Here is a 15484-nt window from a genome sequence, read left to right as displayed (position 1 = left end):
CAAATGTAGGATGGTCTTAGAGCACAAATATACATTTTTGAGACCTTGGAGCAAATTTTCAGGAATATTCCCACTGCCTTCTCCAATTTGATAACATCATTTTGATGTAGTTTCAAAAGAAGTCTTTAAGTCTACTCTTCCTAACATTTTCAACTTCAAATTATAATTCCATGTGATGAGGCTTAACAATATAAATAAAATGTACATATAATCGGTATCTCAAATAAGATAATAGATATAAAGATCCAATAAATATAAAAGCTACCTTTTATTTAAAATGAGGCAGATTTAGAAATGCTACAAAGTCAAGCCCTGAGAATCAGCTGAGCCCCCCAAATTTGCTTTACAATGGAATATAATGTCTCTGTAGTTGGAATAAAAACAAATGGAAAGAGCACTGGTGTCCATATTCACTTTTTACTCTAAACTAAAAAAAAATTCATTTTCTTATATATCATTTTGGAAAAATCAGTCACTATGAACCAATACCTCAATTTGAAATTAAACATCTTGGGTAAGCAAGGTGAAGGGTACATGAAAACTCCCTGTACTACCTTTATAATTTCCCATGAACCTAAAATAATTTTAAAAGTTTTAAGAAATATATTTGGGGTATATAAATAGAACAAGTATACTGAAAAAAAAATTCACTTATTTTGGCCCATGTGGAAATTTGGTGGTGGACTTCTAAAAGAAATCTAAACCTGTGAAGTCTAGAATTAAAAAAAGAAAAATTAACAGAGGTAATGTAGAACTGTGAGAAAAGGATTTATAGCATAGGGGTTCAAGTAATGGTTCTGCTATAGATTAGCTGGGGAACCTTGGTTGTATCACTTAATTCCTCAAGAATATTTTGAAAATAACAAAAGAGATACATGCAAATAAACTTTGAAAACTGTAAGGCCTTGTGCAAACACTAGTTATTAGTAACAGAAATTTCCCAGCCTTCCTTTTTATTAAGGACTATTTTCATTTGTATCATGTATTCTTTTAATGGAACAAGAACACACTTTAAAAATAGTATTCAAACAAAGAAATACAGCAACTCAGTTTATTACATGCAGATTCTTCTGCATTGTTGCTAACAGTTCACTGGTCCAAAATTACTAAAATACTTAAAAAACTATACATTATGTAAACAAAACATAAATAAGACAGCATAGTTCTTTGTACATATATTTAGTACAGGTTGTTAGGGATTTAGGAATATGTACAATTTTACACCATTGACTGCATTTCACAATGCATAAATATATATATATATATATTTCTTTTTACAGAAACAAAAATAAGATTTCACTAATGACACAGAATGCTATAGCATAGACACGCTGCAATAGTCCAAATTCAAGAAACATGTCAATGTAACTGTGCAAAAGGCTAGCTTACTCTAAACTAGTCAAACTTGACTTTGTTCAATTTATGTTATTCAGACCATGTATTTTAAACAAACCTTTGAAAACATCCTTATACCAATGAGTGAAATGGAACACACTTTTCCCTCCCCAAGAACGTCTCTCTGCAAGCTAATGAAAAGATACATTAAACACACACACACACACACACACACACACACAAACACACACACACACACACACCTATGTATAGTATGTTTTCAACAGTATAATAAACAGTTAAAAATTTTTATGGGAGTTAAAACAATGCCCCATTATTTAAAAACTGGCTCGTTTAGTCTAAACTCAAGATGCAGCTGTGTCAGGCTTCTCTAAACCAGGTGACTGGAAAGCAGGGAAGACAGAGGCTGGATTTCGACTGGCAGATACAACAATTTGAGAGAGAGATGGAGAGAGTGAAGAAACCTTAGATGCTGGAGTATTTATGGTATTCAAAATGGCTCCTTCTGGGCTAACCAACAATTTTTTTACAGATGTGTCCAAATGAAATACCGAAGTGCTATTTGGCAGTGGAGGATTACTGGAAGAAATGGCAGAAACCACAGATGTTGTAGACAAATGTGAAGCTGGCGGAGGCTTAATTACTGAAGTCAGTGACACTGTTGGTGCAGGAAGTGGAACAGAAATTTTAGCAGCTGTGTTTACAAATTGTGATGTTGTATGTATTGTGGGTAGAGAACTTACATTCCCCAGAGAATTTACAATCTTTGTAGAGCTTCTTAGAGAATGTTTTGCAGGTTGCCCACTTAAAGAACTGTTTGATGCTAGTGTGATCTTCTGAACAGCATTATCTATGGGTGTAGGCTGGATGCCTTGGCCACTATTAAGAACTAAGGGATGCCCATATTTTGGGTTAGTAGATATAAGGAGAACATGGCTGCCAGCTCCAAGACCTTGTGGTGGGACAATAAATCGGGCTCCGTTAATCATGATCTGAGTGCCAGGTGCCAAAGGTGTACTGGTGTTGATGACTATTTTTTGCTGAATGCAAGGTTCATTAACTGGACCCCCTACTGAACTAGTTACATTTGATGTTGCTGTAGCAGTGTGAATGGCAGAGCCACCTGGAACAGAACTGTAACTGGGGGTTGATTTTACTAAAGCAGGGGACATTTGCTGGTTTGGAAGAGAAGCAAAATTGGAAATACTAATTATTTTACCTGGACTTGGTGAAACAGATGACAACTCAGCTTGAGGTTTATTTGTGTTTACATTTGTTGGCACTGTAGTTGAAGTCCCTGGCGAATGAAACTGAAGAGGAGTTCGAGATTGTCTTTTAGAAAGAGATACGGAACGTGTGGATCCTGGTACTGTTGCTGAATGTGTAACTGTATTGATTATTTTGGGGGATGCAGTCACAGGAGTAGGCAAGGCAACAGTAACAGGGATTTGCAAAGCTGATGTCAAACATTTAGGAGACACTGTTGGTTGTGTAGTTGAAATCAGAACAGAAGATGCAAGATGTCCTGTTTTCACAGTTGAGATAGCCACAGTGTTTCCAAGATTCGATGTGCCAAGTCTATTTGACAAGATAGGCATACTTCTTGAGGAGGTTTCATTTCCACTAACTAAAACAGGAGGCCGTGTCCCAACTGAACCAGAGGATGAAGTCACTGAAAGGGAACCCAAAGATACATTTGCTCCTGTTACTGAAAACATATTTATTGTTTTCGCTGCAGAAACCACTGATTCATTAACAGGAGTAATAGTTTGACTCACAAAATTTGAGCTTACTGGAATTGAATTACCACTTGATGACAATGGCAAAACATAGCCCTTGCTACTTTTGTCTTCTTTTGGGGTTACATTTTGCAATATATTAATTGATGGTATAGTTGGCATGGTGCCTGAAGGATTTACAATTGCTTGACCTATGTTTAGTCCAATTTTCACATCTTTTATCTGAGATACAGTTGGTGAAGAATTTATTTTTATTGGTGCTCCCACTGTAGATGGAATTAGTACTATTTGGGGTTGCTCTGGAGTCTTAACATATGTCTTATTCAAGGTGGGAGGTAGAGTTTGTTTTAATGATTCTGCAACAATAGCTGGGGTTGAAGTGCCACTAGGAACGGAAGCATTAATAAAAACTAATTTTTGGGTAGAAACACCTGTAGATGTCTGTGCAGGTGTTACATTAATTGCATTTCCACTGCCAGAAGGAAGAATAGATGGGGCTGATACTAGCATAAGTTTCTGAACTGGAGTTGCACTGATGACATCTCCATTTGTTGCTGTTGTTGCTTCTGATCTTGTAACAGGGTAACTTTTTGTGATACAATCTACTTGTTGCTGTTTAGTTGGAGTATGAATAACATTTGTATTGGTTTGTCCAAAGTTTCCTGCTGATATGCTAATTACACTTACTGAACTATTTGTTGTTGATGGTAGTACAGTGCTGGAACAAAAAGAGGACTTCAAGGGGGAAGAGGGCATGTGTGAAGTTTTCTCTCTCATGTGGCCCATATTACCACTGCTGGAGGGTTGGCCGACGGTAAGTTTGAGATTTTTACCTATGGATGAATTAAAGCCACATGGAATGGAAACAGAAGTTGGTGTTTGGCTGAAAGGTGGGAGACTAGCTGTAGTAGTCATTCCAGCTACTTGTGAAAAAGCAGAGGAGGATGAAGTTATTGATTTTGGTACTAGAAATGCTTGAAATTGAGGAGCAAAGGTGAAAACTGAACTTGAAGATAAACTGTTGGGTGAATTTTGATCTGGATTGGTCTGTACTTTTACAACTCCAGTGTTCCCACCTCGTGTCCTAACAAGAATTGACTGTGAATCTCTTATACATACAGTTTTCAGTTCTTGCTTTGCTTCAGAAGAATCAGCAGTTTGTTGTGCAAAAGAGTTGAGGGAATTACCAGGATCTGTAGATCCACTTAGTGTTGTTGCTGACAACAGAGGCTGAACTGTTACTGTTGAGGAAATGGTGGGTGAAGCAACAGGCTGAGGGAATGTGGCTGTTAAAACTGCATTCTTGACTTTTCCTGCCTCACTCTGGCTAGTCTTAACTGGTGGTATTAGTAAATTGCTCACAGAGGTTACAGGTGACAAAGGCTGTGGTCTAGCACTACTCACATTTGGTAAAGGTGTAATCGTCTTATTGAAAATAGGTAGTTGGGCAGAAATAGTTGCTGTTGAGTTGACAAGAACTGATGATAAAGAAGCGTTTATACTTGCTGTCTGCGGTAAAGATGAACAACGTTGTTCTGTACCTTTTTGTTGAAGTGATGGTTTATCTTTTGTAACTGCTTTTCCTTCCTTGTGCTGAATCACAAAATTCTTAGGCAAAATAAGAACTTGCTGCATAAGTTTTTCTCCTGTTTTAGGATCTACCATAGGTTGCACCTGAATCTTCACAGAGCTATTATGAACATCTATTGGCAACCACTGAGTACAGGGCACTTTGTATACCATCTGTAAAGGACTTTTTGTACTGTTGAGGCAGGTAAATGCTGGCTTTACGGGGCTTGCTTCTGGAGGAGATATAACTGGCTTTTCCACAGCAGGAGCACTTTTAACTGTGGAAGGGGGCAGTTGATTTGTTAAGGTCACTTTGTTCCCAATATTCTTTGCAAGCAAGGCCTGAATAGGTTTGGTCCCTTTCTGGAGAGTAGACAATGGTACTGAATCCACCGAGGCAAATGACTCTATATGCTTTGATTCACTCAAACAGTCAATCTGCATATCACCTTCTAAATTCTCAGCAATTGTTTCATTTGTGCTTAACTTTGCTTTCTTCCTTGGGGAAAGCTCTTTTGTGCTATCATCCAGATAACTAGTTTGTTTGGACTGTCGTTTAAGTGTTTTAGGCAGTGTCTTCAGTACTTCTTTAGAAGGCAATTCCTTTTTCAATACCTTGCTTCTAGCCATAGGAAAATCTACTTCTGACAATTTCATATCATCTGAAAAATTATAAAAACATGCGCTTTGTTTATAGAAAGTAGCAACTAAATAGCAATAACACCAATAATAAAAATGAAAGTCAATCTTTCAGTTGGAAATGTATTAAGAAATCTAATATAGGGTAGTTCTAAAGCTTTAGCAACACTGGAGATAAAAGGCAAGGGGTCCTCTATCATGGTAATACTGATAACATAACTATGCTCAAGAGCAACCTGTTACAGAGAAAATTATTTTTGATATAATTCTTTAATTCTGCTGCAAATATAAGTACAAAAGGAAAAATTTCATTTTTTAAAGAGATATTAGAGCCAACAATTAGAGCTCAGAGTTTAATTTGAAAAGGAATCTAGTCTACTAGCTTTCTTTCTCTAGACATAGAAACCTTGATACCAAAGATAGTCTAAAGAATGAAAATGTCTATCATTTTCTTAACGTATATCCTTATAGTAAAACATTTATCTGGTCAAATTGGGTTGGTAGGAATTTATTCTTACAATTCACCAAGACATGGAAAATAATAGGTTAATACATTTCTAGCCACAAACTTTCATATTCATCTTATAGAATTAAAGAAAGTCACTAAATTAGATTTAGAGTTGAAGTGAAACACATCTAATCTGACCCAGCCACCTATTATTATTAGAATAATGTGTTTACTCTGGTCTTATTAGGCCATCAACCTTGGTCATTCATTAAAAAAAAAAATCTTCATAATACTAGGAACTTGCTAAATACCATTTAAAGAAAACTTCAGAAACAGAGTTTCAAAAATAGTAATAATAAAGAAGAGAATGAAACAATTTCAAAGGGATTGCAGGTTAAGGATGTATAGTCTGTAATGAGCAATGAACTGCCTACATATGGAATCAGGGATTGGCTTCAGAAACTCCTAAAAATGTAATAATTACTCCCAAAAAGTTTCTTGTAAGGACCTGGACAGTACTTCTTTAAAACATTCCAGATTTCCCCCAAACAATATACAATAGCCAGATTATCTTTTACTTTCAAAACAAATAGAAACTTCTCTTTGTGCACTTAATGTTGGTTTAAAAAAGTTTTAATGCATACCTGAAATAAAGTTATCTTTTTCCAGGATATCTAGAGGCTCTGTTGAGTCTATAGGCTTACTGATTTCTACTTTAGGAGATTCTTTACCAGGATCTCCTTCACATTCTTCAGTAGTCCACAGTTCTCTAGTAAATTTATCATGATCAGGTTGTCTTCTGAAATCATCATAGTCTTTCTTTAGGCGGCTCCTTAAGTAAAATACCCAAAATAATAAATATATATATATTTAACTCTGAGAAGCTAAACTAACTTTTTAATTTTTAATATAATGTAGTTATACATAAAAGTGGGGCTCATTTTAACATATTTATAAATACATATAGCATAGTTTTATCCATTTCAACCCTCAGTAAAATCCCTTCCCTTTTACCTCCCAGACTCCTCCTCTACTACTAGTCTTCATTCTATTGATTTATTGGTTCATTATAGTTATATATAAAAATGGAAAGCATTGTGATATATTCATACATGCACATAACATAATTTAGTCACATTTATTCCCTACTGCTTCCCATTTGCCTCCACTCCTCCCTTATCCTTGGTTTCCTACTTCTATTCTACTGCTCTCTCTTCTATTTTCGTGAGATACCCTTTTTTAATTCTTTTTCTTTTTCTCTAGCTTCCATATATGAGAGATAACATTAAAAAATATAGAATGCGTCATAAATTTGCCTGCCATACTGCAGGGGCTATGCTAATCTACTTTAGGAGATTCTTTACAAACTTTCATATTAATCTCTTATAGAATTAAAGAAAGTCACTCAACTAGATTTAGAGTTGAAGTGAAACACATCTAATCTGACCCAGCCACCTATCCTTATTAGAATAATGTGTTTACTCTGGTCTCATTAGGCCATCAACTTTGGTCATTCATTTAAAAAATAAAATCTTCATAATACTAGGAACTTGCCAAATTCCATTTAAAGAAAACTTCAGAAACAGAATCTGCTCTGTATTGTTCCAATTTTAGTGTACGTGGTGTTGAAGGGAACCTGCTAAACTAACTTTTAACATTTTAAATTATATATTGAAATATTTTCAACTGTCACTAAAAACTATGCTTTATGTTAAGTGTATCTAAGATGTTTAGTTCAGTCTTGCTAACAATTAACTGCTGAAGAAGATGAAACCTGGGGTATAAGAACAAGAAATTTAAAAGGTAACGTGCAAATTTCTGAATAAAGTTTGAATATACCACCTGTTTGTCTTTCTAAAGGCTGTTGTCAGGCTTATTAAATAAGAGAAAGCTATTTTTTTCCTAGATGAATTGAAAAATGGTTTTGAGACAGTCTTAAAATTACTAATTATACTATACTTTAAGATTATTTTAAAGAAGTTAAAAAATTCCAAGCAACAATATTGATTATTGTGACTATCATACAGATTGTAATAAGTAAATCTATCATTTAATCCTGAAAATAATAGGTGTTTTGTGTCTTACTAGAATTAGTCCTTCATTAAGCTTAGGGCAGTAAAACTGAAAAATAATCTAACTTTCAATGAAATCTTAGCTTTGTTTCTGAGAAACTATGGAGAGATGGAAACATTTCTAAATGATTACATGGTATTTTAGAGATCCTTCTTTTGCTTTCAGCCAATTTTCTGCTGTACCCTCAATTTCTATGTTTTAAAAAATAATAATAAATCTGAGCCAAGTTCAGTAGCATATGCCTGTAATTCCAGCTACTTGGGATTCTAAGGCAGGAAGATCACAAAGGCCAGTTTAGGCAACTTAGCAAGACTCTGTCAAAATAAAATGAAAATGGTTGGAAGATGGAGCTTACTGGGAGACTACTGGGTTTCACTACCTGTAACTATGGGGTGGCGGGGGTGAGGGGGTGGGGATCTGAACATACATTCTCCAACTTATTTTTGCAACAAATTTTTATTTGTGCATGTTAGAATTTAAGTACTACCTTTATCACTTACTAGTTCTAATATTGGGAAAATTCCTTAATCTAAGGCATCACTTTATTTAAAAATAGTACTTACCCTCATAGTATATGTGGCACATAAATATTCAGCAAGTGTTAGTTAAACTGATTTTGGTTTTGATTTATTGCTTAAGGATGGGGCTGTGAGATGCCAGTATGGGTTACCAAAATATAATGATAAAATCAATTTCCCTTTCAATACAAATGATTGGAATGGTGAAGTATCTATGTGGGGGTAGTATGAAGCTCCTTTCCCTTCTTTTTTCCAGTCTCAGCTAATGACAATTCCTTATTTCATGGAAAATGAAAGCAACTGAAAAAAAAATTTCACTTGCTCATACCTTATCTGCAATTTACCTTAATTTATACTCATATATTCTGTCTCCCTATCTAATCGAACACGTCCAATTAAATGCTAACATACCCTTTCTTCTCTATTCAAGGATCACTCTATTAAATGTACCTTCCTTGAGTCCATTTTTGTCTCTTAGATTATTTCTACCAATAACAAAACATATTCTTTCTCCATTAATAAAGACTTAACAATAAAACAAAAACAGTGCTCTCTTAATCCAAACTTGTCCTTTCAGGTACTTCCCTATTTCTCTATTCCACTTCACAGCAAAATACCATGAATAAAAAGACTCTTTAATTCCTCTCCACTTATTCTCTTGAATAGATTTAAGATTTTTGTCCACTTCTCAATAATTAATTCTTTTTTTATTTTTGTGGTGTTGAACTCAGGGCTTTGCATGCTAGGAAAGTACTCTACCAATGAGCCATATCCTCAGTCCTTTAATAATGAATTCTTATTCTTTATCTTCCACAACACATCATGAGCAGTCCTTTTTTTAAAAAATATTTTTTTTAGTTGTTGATGGACCTTTTTATTTATTTATTTATTTATATGTGGTGCTGAGGATCAAACCTACTGCTTCACATGAGAAGCAAGTGTTCTGCCACTGAGCTACATACCCAGGACACCTTTCCTCCTTGGTTATCCTCCTATCTTGCTAAGTACTACTTCAAAGTCTCTTCCGAGAGATTCCTACTCATATATCTCACCTCTAAATGTTGGAATGTCCAGTGTTTAGGTGACTTCTATCAGTTTCTAAGCTTTAAATATAATCAGTATGTGGATAACTCCAAATTCACATCACCAGTCTGGCTGACTCTCTTGAACTCAGGCTCATACATCAGATGTTTAGAAAGTATATTAAACTTAATACATTGATATCCAAACTACTCAACCCCCATTACTCCCAAATCTGCTATTTTGTCATTCTTCTCTATCTTAGTTAATGGCAAATCTATAATGCCAATTGTTTAGAGTAAAAATGTTGGGCACACTGATTTTATTTTTCACCTTCTTTTATACCCCATATCCAATCTTTCAGCAAATTCTACCGATCCTACTTTTGAAATATGTAGAATCCAATCACTCCTTGGTATCTGCACTGCTACTATCCTGGTTTAAGCCACTATCATTTTTCTCCTGAATAGGAAGTGCCTTATACGCAGTAGGCACTCAAAATTATCTGCTGAATTACATATGAATGGAAAACTACTAAATGATTCTAGGATATCTTCCCAGAAATCATAAATTAAGAGCTCTAAAATAAGGTAAAATAGATTATAAAGCTTTAATTACCTGTTCCTTTGAAAAGCCTTCATTAACTTTGGTTCCCATGGCAGCAATTCATTTAAAAGACGTATCAATGTGCTATGTAATTCTTTTACAGCTTGTCTCCGTTGATACCATTTGCCCTAAAAACACAAAAATTTAAAGTAAATTCCTTAGATTTAATCTAAAAGTCAATGTCAAGCTCTATCTTTTGAATAAAAAAACCAAAATGCCAAAAAACTATCAAAAATTATTTTTTTTCTCAAACTGCAGAAAAGGGGAAATATCCTGTAATGAATATTATTTAATATATTTAATGATTTTAATTTCTATGTGAACTCTGAAACCTGTGTCATCTAACCAGGATATAAAAATTTTTTAAAAAATTAGTTCTGTCAGCTGTAAATGTTTTAATAAATCATTTACTAAACCCAGGTAAAGAGCCCTGGGTTTAATTGCAGTGCCACAAAACAAAACAAAAATTGTAAAGATGTAAAATATATATAAATTAATTATATAAGTAAAAGATATAATTCATCTATAAAGTTTTTGTAATTTTCCGAAAGAATAAGGAAAAAAACGAGAAAAGCTAGGTTGGTTATTATATTTAAAAGTAGTCTTCTTCATAAATTTCTTAGGAAAATTTACAATTTAAGAGACTAGTACAAAAAGCAAATACAACAGTTAACTGTTTTCAATATCACAATGCTACACTAAGAATTAATAATTATTGATATCCCACCATTTGCAAAACATTATCCTAGGTATTTTATGAATCCATCTACAAAGAGGGGGTGGGGTGGGGCGCATAAAGAGTGGGGGGAGAAAGACTAGCATTTATGAAAACCCTTTTGAAGTGGTATGTGTATTGTTATATTCACTTTACAAGTGATGAAAGTAAGGTTCAGAGAGATCAAATGACTTGTTTAGGGTCCTATGACTTGAATCTGTATCTGCCTGATTCTTAAGTCCAAGCTCTTAGAACTATATTCCTACCTAAATAAATTCAATCTGATGTAGGTTATAAAAATATTTGGTGAAGATATACCTCACAGTATATGAAAAACGAACTGAATGCCATAGAAACAAATTTACAGCAATTTAGTCAACCTCTGCTTCTCTATAATGTTAGTGCAGAGCTATCATCATCATCATCATCATATACCATTATATAACCATGTTGTATTTTTTCTGTAATAGCTTTGAAAAGATAATTCACATACCATACACTTCACGTTTTATTTCTAGCAAAAGACAATTACATAACCTATGGATCACATATGGATAAGATGTATAAAATTGGACTTCATCCTATAAGGAACTATTACAGCAAGTCATTTGGTACATATGTAGAACAGTAAGAAAAATTACCAGTATCTAGAGCAAAATGTATATTCTAAATGTGTGCATGGATTTCAGTTTTACATATATAAAACCTTCAATACTCCAGTCACAGAAAATTTCATCATATATAAGCCCAAGTGTTTAATAGTACGGTTTCTCCCCCAAAATTTATACACATAAACAGCCATTATTTCTCTGTTTTTGGTACTGGGGACTGAACCCAGGGGCACTTTACCACTGAGCTATATCCTCAGTCCTTTTTATTTTGAGACAGGGTCTCACTATGTAGCTTAGGGCCTTGCTAAATTGCTGAGGCTGACCTTGAACTTGCAATCCTCCTGTTTCAGCCTCCACTGAGATTACAGAAGTACGCCACCACACCTAGTTTAAGCAACTATATTTCTACCTCTGAGGTTTTTACATCTTAGAAGGGGAAATACTTATTAAAAGAATAGTAAGATATAGTATATATGTGCATGTGTGCATAATAAATATGAAACCTACTCTTATTATTTCTTGCCTTCTTATTAGCATGACAACTTATAATATTAAAAATTTTTTCAAGGAAAGTAATTTTTATTTCATATAAATATACAAAATAGATCTCTTTCTTGTTAAATGTGTTCTAAATGTACATACAGAACCCAAGTTAACAATGGGTTTTACCTTGAAAGTTTGTTTTTCTCAAAGAAATTTTATAAGATTATATAAAGTGCTTATTCTAATCCATAAAAATTATTAAACTGATATACAATAAAACTGAGCAAAAAATAACCTTCATTAAGGGAAAGCATACTGCAATTGAGGAAGACAAAAGGGCAGACAGCTGATGGCCATCCTAAATTCTTCATGGAATGAAGTAGAATTTTGTTTCAATAAATAATAGGTAGATTTTTCCCTTTAATAAGGCTATACATTTTTCCACTCCTCAACTATTATTTGGCTCAAAAAATGAGCTGGTAAGAGTGAAAGCCAACTTTTATTAAGCTAAAAAGAGAAGAAAAAAGAAAGGTACAAAGGTAAGGAGACTATCCTCTTTGTGGTAAAATTAATTGGGGGAAAAAAGAGAGAGAGACTGGGGAGAGGGGGAAAGAAAATAAGACGGGGAGCATCAAACATGCTGAATTCCTCACTGGGGGTTACAAGGAAGAAAAGAGTTGAAGAATTAACCTGAGTTGTATGGATCTGTCTGGATTAGCATGGTGGCAGTGGGATAGGGGATGCATAAGACTTTAGTTAGGTCTAGGTAGATGAGGAACAGGAAGGTTAGACTCTTTGTAGCTGGACAATGTTATCTCAGGACATATGTCAGATGTAGTTGTGCCTCTGCTAAATTACAAAATCAATTTTTGCATAAAAGTTTAAAAATAAGATTTTATGTTTTGATTAATTTTCAATTAATCCAACATCTAGAAAATATGCTACTGGACCAGCAGACTATATTATATGCAACGAGGCTTAAATCCTAATCTGAGAATATAGTTCTAACTTTCACACAACTCTTGTCTGACCCACTGATCTGTTTTGAAATGTCTATGGCCTAACTTCACATGTGTTTTGAAGGTTTTCTTCCCTTTCTTTATTTTATGTTATCCTCCACTCAGGGCAGTGATGGTATGGCATTCATTTATAATCTGAGAATGCATATTTATCATTCTGTATTTGGAAAATGAACCAAATTTTTTCTCCATAACACAAATTATTGAAAGTAAAGATCTATAAAATGTTTTGCCTTGAAGATACATAAAAAGAATATAATGACCTCAACAAAGGGCACCCCTGGGCCTTCCATGGGGTATGTGAGTCCATATTTTTATTTTGATTTATAAAGGGTGCACAGACTTAAAAATGTTGAGAATCACTGCTTTGAGACTGATACTTGAGGTAAGGTGCTTTAACTACTGATAATAAAAGGGAAACTCACACTGCTTGTTTCATGTATCATCTTCTTTGGTCAAAACATGATGCTTACAACCCAAATGGAATTAAAATGATGACACTGTCCCTTTCTACTAAGTTGTGATCTCAGAGTTTCATAGTATACAATGGAACTAAAGTAAAGAGAAGAAAAGTTGTGAATTTTAAAAACAAATTAAGAGTTGGTAACTATCTGCCTTATCCTGGGATTAATACAAATATCTACTTAAACAAATATTTATTGAACTTTAAAGGAGGTCATTAACTCCAAGTGACCAATTTTTTTTTGACTGACCAACTTTATTTATATACACAGATAAGGGGAAAACCAAGAATAATCATATTTCTTCTTAGATGAATTCATTAAAAGTTAAAGGGGAACTCAGAGGGCATATATATATACATGTGTATTTGCATATATGTATATATATATATATATTTTTTTTTAAAGAAAACTGTCTAAAGTCACAAAGGGAAGTACTCATGGACAGAAATAGACTTTAGACCAGAATTCTCTCTTAAATGCTAAAATTCACTCTCCCTCCACCACATAATATTGTTGCTCTTGAACCCCACAAAGATAATTCCTAAAGAAGAAATAGATTATTGTATAAATATCTATATTTACTTACAGATATCTTTGTAATGCAAGAATCAAAATCTCTAAAATTAATTTTATTAATTTAAAATTACAAGAGTAATTGAAATTATAGTGACCTAAAGATTAAAAGTGAATTAAAACAAAAGGAAACAGCAAGCTCCACCTTCAAATACAGAAAGATTCTTACAAACTTTTATCTGCACTAATCATACAGAATTAAAGATAAAGATGGTAGATACATTTATTAGTAAAAGTTCATTTGTGAAGCAGTGCTATAACATTCTCTAATAAAAATAATCTAATAATTTTTATACATATAATTTTAGTCCTGACTTTACAAACAGGTATATGAATATGGGGACAAATTCACTGTTTTTAGATTTTTCATGAATAAAAATATCTTCCTAATATAATACCAATGTATTATGTGAACTTGATAATTATTAAACAAACATTTATCAAAGGTCACTTTAAAGAGAAGTAGTACTTTTATCAACCTACTAAAAAGTTCAACATAAAGTATGAATTTCAAATATATAACATGGAACAAAAAGCATCCAATATATTCTAAATTTGAAGCTTACCTTTCATTGCTTTCTCATCCAATGTCCATAGCAGCTGCAGATTGCCAGCTCCCTTTCCATTAGATGCCCCAACTACTAAGCCATGCAGGTTTTATAACCCCATGGGGATTACTACAAAAAGGAGCTGATCTATGATCACAAGTAAGTCCTTTACTATATTCTGCAGTTTTATAAGTTTTCAGGTAGGAGAAACTAATAAGGAGTTATAAGGAAAAAACTTACAAAACTACATAATATTGTAAAATGAAAAAATGCACCTTGATAAGTGTGAAATGAGTGTGGGGGAACTTACCTTGTAACTAAAGAACAACTCCATTCTGTTGCAGTAATCTGGGATGGGTATGACAGCACCAGCAAAATGCTGGTGAGGGTGTTGCAAAGAGAGAGAGCTGGCAATCTACTGATGCTGGGGACATTGGACACCTAAAAGGAAGAAAAAGAGGAAAATAAATAAATTCTAGATTTATTAAGTGTCTTATCAGCACAGATATATTTTGTACATTAATAAATTTAGATACTTTGTTAAACTTAGGTGTCGTCTGCTTAAAAAAAACCATCTAGCTACTTACACAAATTTTCTTGATATTAGAGTTAAACGAAACAGGTCTCAACAGTTATATGATTAAAATCATATATATATATATATATATATATATATATATATATATATAAATCGTATATTTATTAAAATCATATATATAAATATACAAAAAATGCTTTTTTAAATTGAGAAGATATTAATTCTGTACATAATGAATAAATATAATTTTATATGTCACTTAAACAATTTATACAAAGATGACATATATGCTAAAATATGAATTGTAGTTTGCTATATGTTTTTGTTCATAGATGTTGTTAGGGCACAAAAATGTGGATCACAAAACAAAATAGTTTTTATTATAGGCTTGCTTCTTGTCACAGACATAAATCCTGTGGTGGAAAGGGATTTAAGTATCAACATGTTTTGCTTTTCAAATAAAATACAAGTAAATTTTAGAAAAGCTAAGAGAATCTCTACACAATATCTCAATTTAAAATCATTAATAACATCCAAAGGCAACTTGAAAATAATCTAGATTTGT

General features: G+C 33.3%; 1 protein-coding gene across 3 annotated transcripts in view; it reads right to left on the bottom strand.

Annotated features, from left to right (window-relative positions):
- Nucleotides 1–980: 980 nt before the first annotated feature.
- Brd10 (bromodomain containing 10) overlaps nucleotides 981–15484 on the bottom strand; it is an 85881-nt gene continuing 71377 nt past the window's right edge. For all 3 annotated transcript variants that reach the window (XM_076845993.2, XM_076845994.2, XM_076845995.2), the window contains 3 exons: nucleotides 9981–10096; nucleotides 6396–6583; nucleotides 981–5326 (listed from right to left, as the gene is read on the bottom strand). In XM_076845993.2, the coding sequence (XP_076702108.2) occupies nucleotides 1701–5326; nucleotides 6396–6583; nucleotides 9981–10096 (3930 nt within the window). In that variant the 3' untranslated portion in view covers nucleotides 981–1700. The remainder of the gene's footprint in view (nucleotides 5327–6395; nucleotides 6584–9980; nucleotides 10097–15484) is intronic.

Source organism: Callospermophilus lateralis, chromosome 2 (genome assembly GCF_048772815.1).
Source record: "Callospermophilus lateralis isolate mCalLat2 chromosome 2, mCalLat2.hap1, whole genome shotgun sequence".
NCBI lineage: Eukaryota > Metazoa > Chordata > Mammalia > Rodentia > Sciuridae > Callospermophilus > Callospermophilus lateralis.
This window is presented reverse-complemented; position numbering and strand designations above follow the sequence as displayed.